Raw genomic sequence first — 19,247 nt, 5'->3', positions numbered from 1 at the left:
TCCCTCCTTCAGGTTTATGAGCCTTCTAGTTTATTATAGTCAGCAAATGAACTACGACTAGTCCTGCTGTCACTACAAGGCAGATAATCTCAATCCAAACTCTTCTTCTGTACACTAGGCTCCCTCTGTGGTGCAACAAGTTACTGAATTTGATTCGGTCAGCAGAATCCGTCACTTGAAGACCTCTTCTTAGAGTACTTACACACCTAATACGCTCTTTCTTTCTCTATGTTTACATCCTTATTCTTTGTCTATCATAAAAAAAGTAATTTTCTTTGCATTTATGTGTTACTCCATGCACCTGCAACCTTGTGTCTCTTATGTGAGTGTTGAGGCTTCTCCTTGATACATCATTTGTACATCGCTTTGGACAAAAGCATCTGCCAAATGAATAAATGTAAATGTCTACGTCGTTGATGCAGCATTGAATCACAGCTGTCTGTGTAGTGCAAAATTATAGTGGCAAGAGTGAAGCCCATGATTACAGTCATAATCTTTCATTCACTTTCTCACTGCTGATTCCTAAATTGTTTGTGAGAATAAATGCTTGCTCATTTCGCTGGAGAAAAAAACCTTTCAAGGGCCAGTGGCAGTAGCCGCAACCAGGACCTCCAAGGTCAAGAGACTTTTAATGGCTTGTTTTTTATTCACTGTATGCTGGTAATGTGACTGAAGAAGCATTTTAGGGTGTAAGTGTTAGAGACTGTCCTCCCGAGAAAAACAACTCAATAGGTCGTAATGTAATATAGTTAGGTTTTAGTGACAGATACCATCTATCGACCGTAGTATTTATGACCCGGAACAGGGGCGCATTTCAGATGACGTGACAAATGTCCACATTTGGAGGAGGAGGGGTGGATGGAGGATACCCACAAGCGGACTTTACCACTAGAGGCCGCTGTTTGTTCCCCGTCTTTAACAACAATTGTCACATTTCCAGCCACAGGTTGGGACATTTTTTTTAAAACTGTAACTATGATCATCCTTTAACCTTAACCCCCTGGTTATTATTGTAGCCATGACAACAAAGGTCCTCTCTCATATTTCAGGTCAGATTTTGTCTCTAACGTGTATCGATGTATTCGAGAAGTTGACATTTCGAGTAAAGAACGAGAAACAGTAGTCAAACCCTACTATTATTGTTTCTTGCATGGCTTACTGATGCAGCCTGTGGAAGTTTAACCCACACCACGTTTCCCTACCTAACCGGACCTTAACCATGGTGTTGTCACGTCATAAAACATCATTAGTTGTTAACAGTGATTTGTAACAGTTTTGGAGATCACAGACAAATGATGTCGTCCTGCCAATTACTGACGACAGTGGCGAGAGATTAGAAACACTCCTATGTGTTGTTCTGGAGTGCACATGGTCGTTTAATGTGAGGGACTTGTTGTGAAATGATGTGAAGTTTAATTTTAGAAGATGGCACAACAGTCTGTAGTTTAGTCAGTATCTTTGGTGTGGAAAATGTGTCGGCGGTTATGAAAACAACCTCGCACATGACCTTGTTGACGTCGTGCTCCTTGAGGACCACGTGCTGAAAGCCACTGCTCCATGAAACACACAAAACATTATCTCAAGCACTGGTGTGTCACAGTGTCAGGCTGAGTTAAAGTTCAGTAATTCACTGATTAGAAAACCAGTCAAAGCAAAAATCCTTCCATGAGTTAGTGTGTGTGTGTGTGTGTGTGTGTGTGTGTGTGTGTGTGTGTGTACACAGCAATCTATGGTGCTGCCAAACTCACTCTCCAGGTGAGAAGATGCCTCTAAAAATACTAAAACTGCTTATCTGATAGGAAACAAATCACATTAATATTTTACCTGCTGCCTCCTGCAATTATTTCCTCTTAAACAAATGCAGTCTATAGGGAACGTTGATCATTTTATTGTCTGAAAAATACAAATAAAAACATAGAGAAAAAAAAAATCTGACCAACCCCTGGGTCTTGATAAAAATAACAAGTCTCTAAGGAATTTAATTAGGAGTCAAAAGGAGAGTATGTACTTACATATAACACACTATGTCGGACAGCCCTGTCGCACATAATGAGTGGCTTTTGTAATCTTCAAACAGTCGCAGGCTCATTTTTACATAGTCATTGTATGTACTTTTACACTAATTAAACAGCAATCCAAAGTAGAGCGTGTGCCACTTTTTGAAGGAAAAATTTATGCAATAGGCCAGAGGAAATCAGAGGTAGGAGCTGCCAATCACTGACAGAGGCAGCTGCTCCTGTCCGTGATATTTTAACATTTGTCTGAGCAGAGATTTCTGAGTTTGAATCAACATTTTAATAGCATATTTTTCCCCCGAATCGATATCACCCAGACTCGCTACTGAATCTAAAATGATTCTCTTTAGACTATTAAACCTTTTAGACATAAAATATTTGTAGATTGCTCCTTCATAGAGATTGGAGATCGTGTTCATCTTGGATTCATGTCAGTTACAACAAAACAAAAAAAAAAAAAAAAAAATTACTGCTGAAAAAAAAATATCAAAGCATTTCTCAAACCACCCCTGCAGCATAGTCTCTTTCTCTGCTGTCTATCTGTATGCTCAGTATGCTCTAAACCCTCACATTTTCTGCTCTTTCATTGGTTGAAAGTGCTCTATCCTATAGCTCACTCATTCACTGGGCAGTACTGACCCACCACTACTGATGACACTGATTCCTCAATCCTGACAGAAATTTGCACCTGCATTAATTGACTTTTTTTGGCCACTCAGGGTTCACAACAAGCTGTAAACACTACATTGTGTCTTCAAATCACCTTATAAAAGTTCATATGGTAAATGAGTAAGTGAGCAGTGGCCTATTTGAGACTGTCCTCCCAAGAAAAACAATATATAGGTCGTAATGTCTGTCACCCAAGAACGACCTATAGTTATGTTTGAGTGATATTTGCCATCTAGAAGCTGTAGTTATTCTGACCCAGAGCAGTGGTGCAGTTCAGATGACATATATATGTCAACAAATTTCCTCATTCAGAGGAGAAGGGATGGACGGAGCCATTAACCCAACAGTGGACTTTGCCAGAGAAGACTGCTGTTCATTTCCTGTTTCTAAGTGCGAGTGTCACATTTCCAACCAGCCAGGAAAGTTTTTTTAAAAATGTAACTAATGTAACGTCACCAAACCTTAACCATGTGGTTATTATTGTAGCCATGATGACAAAAGTCACCTAACTTTAAGGAAAAAGTAACTTTATCTCACACATTTCTCTAACATTGCCAGATTAGGAACGGTGCCAGATTAGAAAAAAAGCTCCTATTTGTCATTCTGGAGTGCACATGGTCAAACAACATATTTGTTTGTTTCATTTGGAGGATTTGTTGGGCTGTTTACACACCCAGCAGACACAGAGTAACATTAGCATTTATTTGGAGTCATGTTTGTATCCAACTGATGAATGTAAATCCAGTATCCACTCTTCTTTTAGCTCTGTTTTTGGTCTCCACCAACTTCTGAGGGAAACATCTGGCTCTTTAGCTGTTCTAAATGCATCGCTATGTTTACCAGCTTGTTGCCAACATTGTCTGTTGTTTTGCAGCAGGGCTGGTAGCAGTTTATCAGAGCTTTTCAGCTGTGAACAAGTGCCTGCTGCATCTGGAAACGAGGCTAATAAGAGTGAACCAAAGCAGTGAAATTGTAAAACTAAAAAAATGAGCTGAAAGATGCTAAAACGCTCTAACATGCAGAGCCAAGGGGAAGTGATAGAGAATCATGATATATTTTACTGCGGATTCATCATAATGAGCATCATCTTTCACATTACATATAATCATGTAATCCAGAGTGAATATAGCAGATTTAAAGTAATTGGCAGGTAGCCTGAAGCTGTTGAAATGTGACCCTGTACCAGTTGAGGTCAAATGAAATGTTTGTTTTATTCCATCAGTTGCCAGTTATGCAGGTAGTATACTTAGAACAAACCTGTCCAAAATAGAAATGCAGTACAACACTACACACAATTTTTTTACACAATGTCACCAGGCACAGAAATCACGCTTTATGTGTAACCCTGCGACAAAAACTCTACAACAATGGCTACTGCGATAATAGTCCGCTGACTGACATTGAGAAGTTAGGAATAAAGAAAGCAAAAAGAAGGAAAAATATGTCAATGATGATTATGTTTGTCCACTACATGAAATCCAGAGACTGGTTAGAGAAGTTGGCACACAATGACAGCAGCGTGGAGATACAAACAAAGGCAGAGGAGGTGAATAGAAGCTTTCCCACTCTCAGAAAACACAAGCAGATGTGATATTTTAGACCAGTGGAGGCTGGTGTATGACAATTCCCACCAGTAAACACAACAGAGTCTGAGACAAATGTTAAGTGTTGTTTACTTCTGCAAACATGTTTATGAGGATCTGCCAAAATTGTTTTCACAGTAGGAAAAATATAATGAATATTAACACCTTCACTCCAGGAGCCTTCTGCTCCGGCGTTTGGTTAATGAAATTCCACAAGATCAGCAGCAAATTGTGAAGAGTGCCTTGCTGAAACACCAGGGATTCAAACCACTGGTGTTGTAAATAAAGTCAATTCATTAAAGTCCAAATCACATTTAATCATCCCTATTTGAAGTCAAAAAATAATGTCAGTATGTTTTAAGTATATTAGTAATAGTTTTGAATCATTAAAATTAAGAAAAGTCTTTGGGGAAATATCAGAAATGTTACATTTTGTCTCAGCCAGCTAGAGGGGCGTGTCGGTGTCTGTGTTTGATTGACAGCAGGCAGGCCGCAAGAGTGTCGGTGTTACACCGAAGAGAACAAGATACAAAGTAGACAAACTGCTGTAGCTACAAGTCGTAGACAGACAGTTTGTCGCTAACAGGGATTTTGAAGACCAAACTAGCATCTACCCGGGCCAAAGCGACATTTTCAGGTATGTTTACATGCTGTTTAATGTGCTGCAGCTGTTTAGCCTGCTAACTGACGTTCAACAAGCTACGGTGCAGGACAAGACGTGTTCATGTTTTTAAGTTAGATAAGAAGGAAACTTTAGCAGAAAAGCTAACGTGGGTTGTTATTTTGGGTCTATGGCTCTTGTGCTGTGTAGCAGGAGGCTTTCAGGCTCAGTGTGACTGTCTGCTCTGCCTTTGATCGAACGGTACATTACAGCTTTATCTCTGGGGAACACCCCCAACTCCGGGAGTGATGTCCAAATAAGGAAATGTGCATCATATAGTAGGTGGATGTGACTCCCCCACGTTGAGACCTGCTGATAGACGTAACAGCGGAGATAGTGATGTAACCAACCAGCGCGTTGGTATTTGACATGTTTTTTTTCTTCCCGAAAACAAAACATTTTCAAAATATTTTTGTGAAACAAATATTTGTAAAAAAACAGAATGACCGAATAACGTATTCGTACTCAGACACACCCCTATGAGCTACAGGGTACTGAAGCTAGTGAAACAGAGGCCAACTGGACGTGACGTCATCACACTGGCTCTCAATAAGGTCTCCATTTACGTCGGCAGATAACAGAACAGTATTTCATCTAATTAATTTCAAAACTAGGGGGTGCCATCATGAAAAGGAATTTAAAATATGAATTTCTCCCTTTTATTTTCTGATTTTCTTCTCAAAGGAGAACACAGGGCAAGTCATTTACAGAGCAGATATGTGTGCCGTAGTGCAGTCGATGAAAAATGCAATTTAATTTCAGTTTAAAGGAAAACAATCTCTATAAAAAAAAGGAGAAGTTCTCATAGCGTTTACAGTTTTCCTTAGTTTGCTCGTTGAATGAAAATCATCATTATACTCAGTGTGCAATTGTCAAGTCTATGGTTCATTTTCTCACAACAGTACATGCACTGTTGCTTTCATACACGAGTCAAATGATCTTCAAATGATTCTCTGATTGTCAATGTTTTCCTCTAAACATTTGCATGAATTTCTATATGTACATGCTGAGCCGAAAAAACATATCAAATATATAACCACACTTCAAAAAAGCGTTAGGGAGAGTAAGGGAGCGCCTCATCTAAGAATCAATATGAAGAAGGATAATAAGAGTTAGTGCTTATTGCCTTGGTTGCCTTTCATTTTTGTTTTTTTCTGTTTTACATTACTGTTACATACAGTATAAGGAACTTACAGCGGGTGAAGACTGACAATGAATAACCTTTCTGAAGTTGGCTGTAGAGGATATTTCACTTTATTATCGGGTCATTGTATGTAAGTCTCAATAAGGAATGACAAAGAAACAGTTTTGTCTTCTGTCACACTGACACAGTTCAGACTGACTTGACTTGAGTAGTGATAAGGGGACATGTCATTTTGGGGGCAGCGATGAACTTGTTGAAGTCATTTACTCTTCACATACAAGTTTTGTTTTGAGTGACTAACAGCAATTTGATGGACAAATAAAATGTTGTTCTGCACAGTACAAAATGATGCGGTGAGTGATTCAGAGAATGTACTTAAGAAATTGAGAAAAACTGCAAAATGCATACCAGTTAGAATATCTTGACATTTCAACAAACTGGATGACGAAATGGTACAATAAATCTCTTACCGTTTTTTTACAGACCTCCTAAAACCCAGTAAAACCTGAAAAGTGAAGAGCAGCCAATACAAACTGAGGTTTCACTCTTATAACAACAAAGTGGAAGAAAAATGGAGAAATATAGGCTGCAACTTATATGCAGAATTATTACATTTATGTTTCTGTGGTTCACTTTAAAGTCCAATTTACACCAAAGATTCATGATGAGACAAAACCATTTCAGAACGTTGCAGGGTAAAGTCGTAGTGGTGTAAACTGGCCAGTCTCAGCTTGACTCAAGCCAGCTGGTGGCGTCACCTGTGACTCAGGTCAAGTCACCGGTGGTTGGTTTTTTTGGAAGGTAAGGCACGTCACCTGTTTCAACTGCCAATCAGCTCGTAGCGAAGTGAGCTGGTCAGTTACAAACTGTCAGTTGGTCAAAATGGCAGAGTTTTGGACGGACGAAAGAGAGGATCACCTCATCAATTTATTTGTATGATACAAGCCTTAAAATGTACTTCAATAAGATTAACAAACAAACTGCCCTCTCTTGTCTCAAGTTCATGGCATAAATTTGCATAAACCTCCTTGGTATTCCATTAAAGCACCCAATTCTCAACCCCCTTGTTTTTTTATGTTTTCGCTGTTTCATCAATGTTGGAACTGCAACTGTAGCACATAACTCACTGTCACTATCCTCATTCATATTTTAAGACGCTACAAAACCATCTCATCTGGTCGCACTGGTGTAAACCGGCAGATTTCATAACGTTGCATTGCAAGTAGTTGCAAGTTTCAACTCGTCTCGCTGTGAATCTTTGGTCTAAAGCGGCCAGTAAGTGAGTGACACTAATTCCAAAGTAAGAAAGAAAATGGAAAGCAGTATAATTTAGTGTTTCTGTTGTGTATACGCTCAGTTAGGTCACTTATCTTTTTTTAATTTCAAAAGCAGTACAAAGACACTATGTCAGGAGGGGAAAAAAAAAAAAAGCTGTAACGATCCTTCCAGCTACAATTTTGACAAATTGGAAATTTAAAAAAAAAAATAATGAGATAAAGCTCTGTGAAGGAAACATTTAATGAAATAGTTTTGTGTGTTTTCTGCTAATGAATCACCAGTTTGTGTAGATGCAGAGATTTAATTAAAATGACTGTTTTTTTTTTTCCTTTTACAACAAAATGTGCAACTTTTCCGGCTCAGTAAGGGGTCTGGTTCATTATACTGCCGTGATTAACAGTTATAAGTGCACACTGTGTTTCTCCTGTCATCTGATTAAAACGTCAGACTAACAACAGATAAATCATTTATAACAAGAGCTAAGATTACCTCTCTACCTTGTGAAGGGGAATTTGTTTTGCTCATCATGTCATTGCCACAGTGCAGATGTGGTACTGAATCAGAGGTGGCCTTGGAGCTCCTCCCAGAGTGCCGAGATAGGAAATGTCAATGACCATAGCACGACTGCATCTTCAAAAGGATCACACTCTCAAAGTACACCATCCTCAGCTGGCCTCTGAAGTGTTGTCTGTTTTGTTCCTCTGCCAACAGAGAGCTTTTGGTATTAGCAGCACACTTCAGCATCCGAGCGTTCGATACTACCGAGGAGTTTCAAATCCTTCATTAATGATTTGTCTCAAAACAAACATCAGTAAACATGAAGTCAAACAAAATCAAACCCACCTCTGACATGAACTAATGTGACATAGATCTGTTTTATATTCACAAAATTGACACTGTCATCCTGTCGTCCAGGTGCATGAGCATAACACGCTGCACGTCATCACATCCAATGTATATTATAAAAGCAAATATCTGTACAACATAAAACAGACAAAAATCCACAAAAAATATCAACATTTCACTCTATTAATAATGTTATTTTTAATATCAAGTAGTACATTATAAACATAATTATATATTCTTTTAAACCTATCTCTGTGCACTGTGACTAAAGGCGCCTTTAGACTGTGCGACAACAACAATCATATAAGTTTATTGCATGTCACATTGTGCGAGATGTCAATAATAAAATCTTGGTCAGACTGCATTATATCAATTTGAGGCTGTCAGATTGTGCGCTGAACGTGCGTTGAATTGTAGCGCTGTGATGTAAATAGAAGAAAAGTATATGAAAGCAGAGGCACGTCATCAGCTCGTCGTCCATTTGCGCCGCTCTGATGTTACTACTTTCATTCGTGATTTCGTTCCACCTCCATCGTTTTGGTTTTAAGGAGGTATTAAAGGGGACACATCATGCTTTTTGTGATTTTATGTTATTTATATACTGTTATGATGTGTTAGACATGTACGGATACATTTGAGAAGTTGACTAGTGAAATCCAAATATTATTTTTTGTTTCATGGTTTGTTGATCATGGTTTGAGCCTCCGGAGCTGCCAGAAGTCTGCCAAGGGGCAGCCTCAGGAAGTTGGCCAATCAGAACAGAGTGAGCTCAGCAGGGGGCGGGCCTTAAAGAGACAGGAGCTAAGAAAGCCTGTTTCAGACAGAGGCTGAACTGAGGGGCTGCGTCTGTTTTCCCCCTGAACTTTTTTTGCAAACTGCACTTGCACATCAGGAAATGTAACACCAGCCAGTGTATTCTGTGTCACTTCATGTCATATTCTGATTGGTTTGTTTGCAGACGTTGGTTGTAGCAGCAGTCACATTGAGAGAATTTGGTTTTAAGCTTCTGACTGTCGCCGGTGGACGTGTCTTACAGTGAGATCTTGAATTGAAGACCAAATATTTAACCATGTTTCTCTTGTTTCTCTCGATTGTCAACTTTCGTCTCTGACAGCCAAAAATCGCAGTGTAAAGACGCCTTAAGAAGATAGCATCCTTTTGGTTTATTTAATAAGCATCATAACACTACACACAATATGCCCTCTTTATAATATAACTATACAACTTCAGCGTGGGTCCTCTTGAATTCATGGATGAACTGACAGATCAACCCAAAGAGCTCCTGAGAGTCTTGATCCGCTGGTTCCCCAAATTTAACCTTAACAGGAAAAAAAAACAGGATTAGTTGCTTGGAGATTAAGAACTTTAATCTGACAGCAATTACACTTTCTGAGACCTTTGAGCTGACAAAAATTATGTTACAATTAACTGCATTTGCTTTCATTAGTGAACCGGCGCCTGGGTTGTGCATATTGTTCTTAACAATGGTCTTTTGATATAATTACCTCATATCCTGCCTCAGCATGTAATCCATTGCTTGAGTGCACTTATACAATGAGGTCGACATGTACTGCTGAATTAATACTTATACCTTGGTGGTTAAGGGTCACTGGCATAAAAATGTTAGCAATTCTCAAGTCAAACTTTATCAGGAAGGGTCACAGTAGCTAAATGTACTAATTGGCTTGGGGCATGCCGTTGAATGTGTAGGTTGAAATCAGGCTCAGGCTATGCTGCCGTCACTCTCATTTTCTCCCTTTATGTTCAACAAATGTAAAATACTCTTGGGTTCTATATGTCCTTATTCTGTTCAAATTATTACTGACAAACTTACATTATGCACCAGACATTTTATTTCAGCCATAAACGGCCTGGAAGAAGTAGTTCAACGCTGGGATTTATTCACTTTCTTGCTGAGAATTAGATGAAAAGATCGATCCCCCTCTCTGAAAACAGCTAGTTTTGGTTTGTTTGGGTAGCTTGAGGTTTTCTGGATAGGGTTATAGATTTTCTTGAACTTTTGCTAATAATTAGTGCAAGTCCAATCAGGGAGACTGTCTTAATGCTTACTCTATTTATTTACATCTTCTCTTTCTCCTTTCATGGTGCGGTCTAATCATTTTTTTACATTTTGTCATTTGACAGACGCATTTATCCAACATTAGAGGACAGTGACTCGAAAGAGCTGCGATACAAATTCAGTTGTAAAGTAGCAATAAAGAGTAAAGTAAAAAAGTAGATGATTAGGCACAAGTGCAATGAGACAGAGAGTTAGACAGAAATTGTTTTTTTCTTTTCTTAATTAAAGTAAGAAATGACTGGAGTACAAAGAAATACCATAAACAATAAGATAGTAGTGCAACAATCAACTAAAAAAGTTAAAGGGGCTAAAGTGTTGAGATGTTCACTGAAGAGCTGAGTTTTCAGATGTTTCTTGAATGCACCAGGGGAGTCAGCAGACTATGTAGAGCTCATTCCACCATCGCAGAACCACAGACCAAGAGTCTGGATCGTGATCCGTAATCGTTAAAACTCCTCACATATTTCTTCAACTTTCCCTGTCGTGCAGGCTATGTTGAATAAATTTAATTTCTCTCATAATCAAACTCTCTTTCTATCCAGTCTCTCCTGATTGAACTATAGTTTTTCAAAGTATCAAACTTCTCAATCAAAGCTACATATCTCTGTGTGAATTAAGATCACTGATTTACTGCTGTGAATAGTCACGTTCAGCGAGGTAACAGGAAGGGTTTGGAGTCAAGTCTGGAAATTTGCACATGTGGCACTTTCTAAAACTGGGTAGGATTTATAGTTCAGCCAAAACACTGTACAGGTGCTTCACAATCACCAGTTCAATCACAGCTCACCGGTCCAGTCGTATTCATGCAGATGTACAGAGCTACCACTATATCTCAACACAACCTTTTGTATATGTGCTTTATTTTTTAAAAATGTTTATTTAACTGAGATTTAATGCTGATTTAAGTATGGATTAAGAGGGTTTAGTTCTTTCACTAGAATCATTTCCCACCATATCTACATATAACTATTTACTATAAATGCTCAATTCCTCAACGTGTCTCTGAATTAATTAAGAATACTTCAACAGTATATGGAATAAACCAAGGATTGTGGGTTTTTTTTAATGTTTGCCCTAATCCCAACTTTAAAATCACTTCAACCAGAGAAATTATATCTTATGATATTTACAGTTGAAAACACAATTATGAAATTAAATTTACATGTTTAATTAAAATCCTTCATTAAGTTTTTTTTTAATATATTATTCAAAGGTGAATTTAATTAGTCACTAATATACTATGTAGTTTGTCTTAAATACTCAATCACTGAATCATTCTATAATGATTGGGTAACACCTAAACTGGCTGTGAAACATTCCCAAACTCCTCCAAAAGGCTCAAACTGTAATTGCTGAAAGTGATTATGTTTCTTTCACTGTGTCGTCTGACATTTCTGAAAGATTTACACAGGTGTAAGCCACCTGTTTTCAACAAAGTCCCTCATAGTGAAAGGGTGATGTCGGCTCATCATTAACACCTGTTCTGTTTTCAGTATATGACATTCTCACAGCCAATGTGCAAATTAGTCAGTTTACATACTTAAGTTTGCATACTTTTCTCCCATTATTGTGCACATTCTGCCAGAAATGCCCAATATTACATTACAACTCAGGCAAAAGAGCAGGGCTCAGTTTCAGTGATGTAATCCTCTGCACAGCCTGTTGATCAGCCTCATCGTGCATGTTAAACATTTATTTTGCATGGATTTTTACATACACCTGCTGTGCCCAAAATATCAAATATACAACCATACTTCAAAAAAAATGAAGTGCCTGCTGTATGAATCAATGTATTTCCACCTCAGGTGGCTAATGAGGATAAGAAGGATAATGAGATTGAGAGCTGGTTTCATGTGTTTCATACCGTGGTGGTACACACTAGGCCACAAAAAAAAAGGTTTATGATTATTCTTGGCTCCTTCATCTCCAAACTGGCATCAGAAATGTGTAAAGACCCCCTCCAGACATGTTTTAAGACATATAAAAATACTCTGCTTTTGTAGAGTAAAAAATTAAGGACCTGGTTAAAAAAAATGACATCTTAAAATTATAAATTACATTAAATACCAGGCATGCAACATGTCAGAGACTGTATTAAAGCAAAGCACACTGCATAAAATCTTTCTTTCTATTTAGTATACTTTGAATAGTTTTTTAAAATTGTGCCTCCGGCATAGTAACTCTAAAAAAGACCTCTCTAAAATGCTTCTATGTTTAATACATTTGCATGCTGGCTATTCAAGGGCATCATTATGAATTCTCCACCCCTGTGACAAGATGTGACTAAATATGACACCTTTTCCCTAACCTGCTGCTTCCTCGCACAACACCACAGCCCAGTCAGTCTCAATCATTTTCTCCAATGCTCCTGAAGGGCTTTCTTGTATATTCAGGAGGTTGCACGCACGTAATATTAGAACCGGGTCCCAACGCAGTGAAATCAGAGGAGGAAGTTAAGGACGCAGGTGAGGATTGGGACTAAGGATTGAGCTGTTTCCCTCTTCAGACATCGCTGGTCTGATTTTAACTAAACTTGGAGGAATGATGCTAGATGGCACTGTGCTCTGATATCTAAAGAGACACAGAATGACATGACAGACATGCTACGATAGAAAAGTGACATTTCAAACATGATAAAAAATAAACTGTAAACTGAAACATGCAGGGATGATGATGCATTTTTCCGCTGCTGTCTGCCTGGTGATTAAAAACGTATCTCCAGGCCTGAGGGGCACACTACAGTTAAAGGTCACCGTCTGAAAGGCCAGAGCCACTACACCACACGACCATTTTCAATAACACCTGAAGGAGTGATTTATGTTAAAGATAAGGACTAAAAAGCGGTTCTTTGGCCACTTGTAAGCAGAGGAAGCTGTAAACACATCATTGACATATCATCACCTTTTAAGTTGATAGATTTGTGTTGCATCAGTAGAGTTGTATTTCAGGATTCGTTCTGAATGTAAGTAAATATTTACTCTATTTTTAGCTGTTTTTGGTCGACACTCCTGAGAAAATCACCCTCTTCTTATACTACTTATCTGATCTACTGTGTAAAGTGGGTTTTCAGGGCTTTTTTGAACCAAAACAGGTACGTTGCAGGCCCAAAAACCAAAACAATGAGCTGAAAGACACTATAAAGCTTCTTAGAGGAGACGGGAAACACACAGTCAGGTGATAATTCCCTCTTGGTTCATCACTACAAGTGACCCCTTTCACATACAAGTGACCATGTGATCCATGATCAATACAAACATTTTGATTATAGCTGCTTTGAGGATTAATTTAATTATGAGGATGTTTTACTTTAAGCTTGTGAAAGCCTGAACATTACATGTAAAAGCAATGACATTACACCTTGTTGATCTCTTGCATTAAATCTGCACCACTTGTATATTACAAGACTATATGCCAAGTCAAAAAAAATGCATTTCAATGAGGCCAGTCTGAGGACAAAAAACACCCGGGTTACCAAGGAAAAAAGTTGAACTGGGCTCAATTTTTGCCAAAACGTAATGCAACATAATTCAGCAAGGCACTGCGCTGGCCAATTACATTATCTTGTAACATGAGTGCTTTTATTCTACTGTTTACTTTGAGACTAAAGATAAAATACTTGCTTTTTCAGGGTTGTAAAATCCTGTCTGTGAGTATAATAGCCCTGTGTTTAACGTTTTGACGTCTGATAAGCCGTCAAATTCACAGATCTGTTACTCAAACTGGACTTCCTGGATGGTATTTCATGTCTCACTGGTACCTGAAGTAACAAGCCTCCATCATCCCTGCCATCTGCGTTGTTTTAATGCAGGGCTGTTTTCTGTCTGAATGCCCGCTAAGAGTCTCCAGCTATTAGTGTTTTTCCATGGCTTTTAAGGTAGTCTTGGCGAGCCATGCCATGAGCAGTCGAGCACTGCTGGCACGCTGCGAGTTTTTCCGCTGCACACTATGGAAAGGTAAAAGGAGCTGTTTACCTGTTGGAGGTGTGCTGTTTGCAGAAAATGCAGTAAGAGCTTGTTGTCTGTGGCTCTTCATCTAACATCTCACTGTTTCTGCTTGTACTATCCCTCCCTGCAGTATTTAAATCTAATTCACTGGCTAAATAGCTCCAAATCTCTCCTAATCTTGTTGTGTAGACCTGTTTTTTTTTTTTTTGAGGAATAGCACTGCTAACGAAGCTCTGCTAATTCTGTAATGAACTCATTTCATTTCCTATATTGACTGCACTTATATGGCGCTTTTCTACCTTTACCTCTTCCACTCCCCCCCTCCCTACCATAGACCCATTTTTGTCTTTTTTTAGGGTGGGTAGGGGATCTCAACATTATATGCCACATAGAAGTGGTATACATCACCTGAAAGCTGGGAACCTGCAGATTAATTTGATGCAGCTCAGCATTTCTAGTAATAAATCTGTAATAAACGTGTTTTGGTTAGGTTCCTATTCAAATTTTGAAAGAAAGGGCTTAGAACATGGCCATAATACTAGAAGTACACAATGGCAGTTCACATGCTCAATTATGTCTCATAAGTTGTTGCAGAAATTTTTGAGTTGGTACCATTTGTTACACAGATTTGCTGCAAAATTGAACCATTTTTTGACCACTCAAGAATTGATAAAAACTGTCAAAAATCCCTCCAAAATACCACATTAAGACACTGACATCTTGAGAACACCATAGAAAAATACATGCTGTGATTTGGTGTCAAAAACTTTTGACATTTGGAGATTTCTGTAAGAATTGCATTTTTCTGTAATTGGATGATGAGCACTTCTGTTCTGGAAATTGCTCAGAAATCCCCTTATTGTAAGTTTTCGCCCTCTGAATAACCTCGGTCTCTAGTTGGTGGTTTTCAAGTTTCATGAGGTTGTGATTATACTAGAGGTTACAATAGGTCATTTTATACAGTGAGGTCAAGTTTCAAAAAATGGTGTCACTACATTGTAATGGCTGCTCTGGGGATGAATGAATACAACTGGACTCACAATAGTCTCAACTTTTCAGTCAGACCCAATTTATACAATTCCATCACTGTTTAGAGACCCCAGTATGCAGAAATATTCAAATACACCATTTTTAGAATAGGCGAAAATAACACATTTATACTATATGCAAGAAACTGCATGGTTTTTGCCCCAAACTGCATGGGATTAGCATAAAGTGGTCATGTCTGTATAGGAGTGGCCATAGAACCCATTTTCATTCAGATATCTTGAGGTGAGAGGTAAATAAACGTCCATGCCAGCTTTTCCCTCGCAAAAATTTAGCCTAAATTTGGAGCATTATTTATTCCTCTTCCCTTGGATGCCTGAGGTCATCTAGTTTCATATGATACCAATATATTCACTCTAGCTTTAGCTATCCCCTGCTGTGAGGAAGTGAAAGTACTTTTCACTACAGGGTAGCTTAGCACAATTACATCTCTTCAGTTACTGTCATGCCAATAACTTAACATTACTAAAGGCCTTTGAACTGACTGTATTCCACAGTTAGGAAATAGCATGCTAGCTAGCTAATTCTTGTCTCATTTGTGCTCTGATGAACAGTAAATTCATCAAATTCAGTGCCCACTTTAGTGAAGTGCATGCGTGCTTTATAAAAAAATTACATCTATGCCACCTCCCAGGCTCTATACGAACTTGACCGCGGATCATTTGTGTTTATTTGCAACCAAACAGCCAAAAATACATTCTCTGACTGAACTCAGAACTCTCTGTGAACTCCAGATGTCTCTGTTATTTCCCTCCAGTCTCTCTCTTTTCCCCCCTCTCCTCTCTGTATGTTCATGAAGTACATTTATAATTTCCAGTTTTGGGAGGTGCAAACAGGACTGCAATTGAGAATCAGTAGGAAACCCTGAATATTTTGTACACTCATTCTATAACAGAGTGAGTGTACTTGTGTGTGAGTTGTGGAGAAGTTTTGGAGTGCACAGGAATCTAATTGAGGGTCTAGTATAGAGTATATAACACAATTCCCTACTAGGCCTAAAGCTCACTGCTGACCCTATCATACCTCAGTGCTCAAACACAGCAAGAAGGGTAAGTGGGCTCTCTATGATGATGGATTGTCCATTGAGATATGGGAAAGGTGAGAAAATAGGCACTACTTTTGTATTGATTGTTTTTGGAGGGGACTCTATAACAAATGACATAGCACCTGTTAAGATGTCAAAAGTAGGCTTGAGCTCTATAAACCTAATCTAATCAGGTTAGTGAGCAAAGAAAATGATCTTCTTTATAGACAGTATGATAAAAGAATGTACAGGGACCAGTGCCTCCTCTAAACCTGATGATATGTGTGACAGAGGAGTTTTTTCTTTATGAGACATCTGATGTTGGGACAAAAGCTTAAAAGGTAAGTACGGTTCTCAGATCATTTAGAGAGTCCAGCCAACATAAGATACCACTTAAATGATAAATACTATAAGTATGAATGAAGGAGATATAACATATTATTAGTATATTTAAAATGAGATGTTATTGAATAAAAAAAGATTACTCCAAGCTACTTCTACACAAAAGCAATAAACCAAAACCTTTGAGGTGTGCGTCCTTGTGGCTGTAATACATTGCTTTTTTTTTTTCTTTAAAGCACATCAGAAACCCACCAGAGGTGCTCTTGTTACAGTCTCTCATTTTTAATCTTTTGTGGACCATTCATCGACATGACACCACACATTAAGGGTCAAGATGAACTTGTCTCTCACACTTTCTGGCTACAGGAGACAGTAGCAATTGTTCACTAATCCCGAAGAAATTATCCAAAAGGTACAACATATTTCAAAACAGCAAATCAGCGGAGCCTGCTGTTAAATGATGTGGAAGCCAAAGCTATACACTGTATATCAGATGCATTATATCCTCATGTAAGCCCTCAAGGACACCCAGTAAAAAAGAAGTAACCTTGGGGACATCTTCTTCTGAAATATATGTACTCTCTCAGTGTAGGGTGAGGAGATAAGATGACAAATAATTGAAGAGGGCCATCTAGACACTACTGGAACAAAGAACCATCCATCTCTAAGGCTGTACAAAAGAGATATTGAAATAATAACTCAGGGATTACCAGTATGACAGAGTAGAGTTTCTTCATCTCCTCACAAGTCTTTGTCAGTGCCGAGAGATCCGTGTTGTATTTCTCAATTGCCATCTAAGGAATGGAGAAAAGCACAAGGAACTCCTGGTAAGTTTGTTAATTCATTCAATCATTAATTCATTCAAGTTAAGTTGATTTTACTGACTTATCTTTTCATACGTTTTGGGGTTAAACTCTGCATTGCCTACATTTAGAGATGGTATGATAATAATTATACACACACATACAGTACTAGTCAAAAGTTTGGACACAATTTCCCATTCACTTGAAGTGTATCCATACGTTTGACTGGTACTGTATATATATGTATATATATATATATAAAAGATTTAAGATTTTAAAATTTTTGCAAAGTATATTACAGCCGCCTACAATCAAAACAGTTAAAATGTGTATGCTTACACTGCTCATTTTTTTTCGAACCAAAATCTAGGAAGAATTCTGAAGGATAAGTTTGATATTTCAGGAAATATGCTTATTCATTTTCCTGTCGAGAGTTAGATGTTAAAATTTATACCACTCTCATGTCTGTACGCTACATGTGAAGCTAGAACCAGGAGTCAGTTAGCTTAGCCTAGCATAAAAACTGTTAGCAGGGTGAAACAGCTAGCCTGGCTTGATCATAACTTGATGTTTTTACATTTATCTGTGCCTACAGATTAAACAAACAAGATAAAGCTAAGGTAAGCTAATCGACTCCTGGCTACATAATTAGCATACAGACATGGGTGGTATTGATCTCCTTATCTAACTAACAGCAGGAAAGCGAATATTTCCAAAAGCGTCTAACTATTCCTTTAAAAAGCGAACAAACTGACCAAACAAAAGCACAACAAACATTTATATTATTAAATGTACACACTGGAGTTTTTGACCACTAGTGGCGCTGTACTGTAGAGCAGTGTTTTGACTGTAATATGAGTACCTCCATATTTATAGTCTGTACCGTGTTTATTTACAGTTTGACAAAAATTTGCATAATTGAAAGTCATTCTGCTTTGGCTACTAGCAGTTCTCAGTTCTTGTTTTCTCTGTACGGACAACAATCACCTGGATTACTTTTGACTTTACTTTTGACTTTAAGCCAAGATCAGATCCTGCCATGACTGTTAAGAGTGAGTTGAAGTCAAAAGTGAGACGTGAGCAGCATGCGGAAGCATTCTGCCCATTTAATCCACACCGATTCCGACCTGCATTCGGTCAGCTGTCCTCGGCAGCAGCTGTCTGTCAGCGGCAGCTTCTGAGGAGCTGAGAGGACAACTGCCTGTCACCGTGCTGATTGACAGCAGAAATGTGCTGAACAAAAATAGTTTTCATGAAGGCTGCACAGGAAGAAATCAACAGTGTTTGTATTTATTGATTAGCGAGGGGAATCTGCCTACAGTGAAACAAGATCAGATATATTTTATTGTCCACGAGGGGGAAATCGGGTCTTAAGCTCAAGTGGCAAGCTCATAGCAACACTGAGAGCCTTGATCAATCAATATTTATACCTTTAATAAGTGCAGAACATAAATTGCAGGAGATTTGTGATTTAAATAGCGTTCTGTGTGCCTCTGAGTCAGTGTGGACTGATACATTTATCTGTTTCATGAGACATGCGAACGACGGATGGCAAATATCAAATATTACTGCAAAAATCCAGATCCTGTTCATGCAAATTATCTGTATAATTCACTCATATTCGTTTACATCACTGCTCTGTAAATGGCAGCAACGTTCCAATAAAAGAAGAGAAGAAGAAGAAGACCACTAGCTGATGGAAACAATGCAGGTTGTAAACAATGTAACACTGAATATAATCAATACCATGTTTTTTTTACAAGCAGACAAAATACTTGCAATAAATACATAAATAAATAATAATCACAAGG

At 38.3% G+C, this 19,247-nt stretch overlaps 1 protein-coding gene across 3 annotated transcripts in view; it reads right to left on the bottom strand.

Moving 5' to 3' along the window:
• Positions 1–8,206: 8,206 nt before the first annotated feature.
• Positions 8,207–19,247, bottom strand: part of LOC137184994 (uncharacterized) — a 45,103-nt gene continuing 34,062 nt past the window's right edge. For all 3 annotated transcript variants that reach the window (XM_067593176.1, XM_067593178.1, XM_067593177.1), the window contains 3 exons: positions 17,344–17,427; positions 9,422–9,514; positions 8,207–8,325 (listed from right to left, as the gene is read on the bottom strand). In XM_067593176.1, coding sequence (XP_067449277.1) covers positions 8,233–8,325; positions 9,422–9,514; positions 17,344–17,427 — 270 coding nt within the window. In that variant the 3' untranslated portion in view covers positions 8,207–8,232. The remainder of the gene's footprint in view (positions 8,326–9,421; positions 9,515–17,343; positions 17,428–19,247) is intronic.

Source organism: Thunnus thynnus, chromosome 6, assembly GCF_963924715.1.
Source record: "Thunnus thynnus chromosome 6, fThuThy2.1, whole genome shotgun sequence".
Lineage (NCBI taxonomy): Eukaryota > Metazoa > Chordata > Actinopteri > Scombriformes > Scombridae > Thunnus > Thunnus thynnus.
Note: the sequence above shows the minus strand (reverse complement) of the source record. Positions and strands in the feature narration are given on the sequence as shown.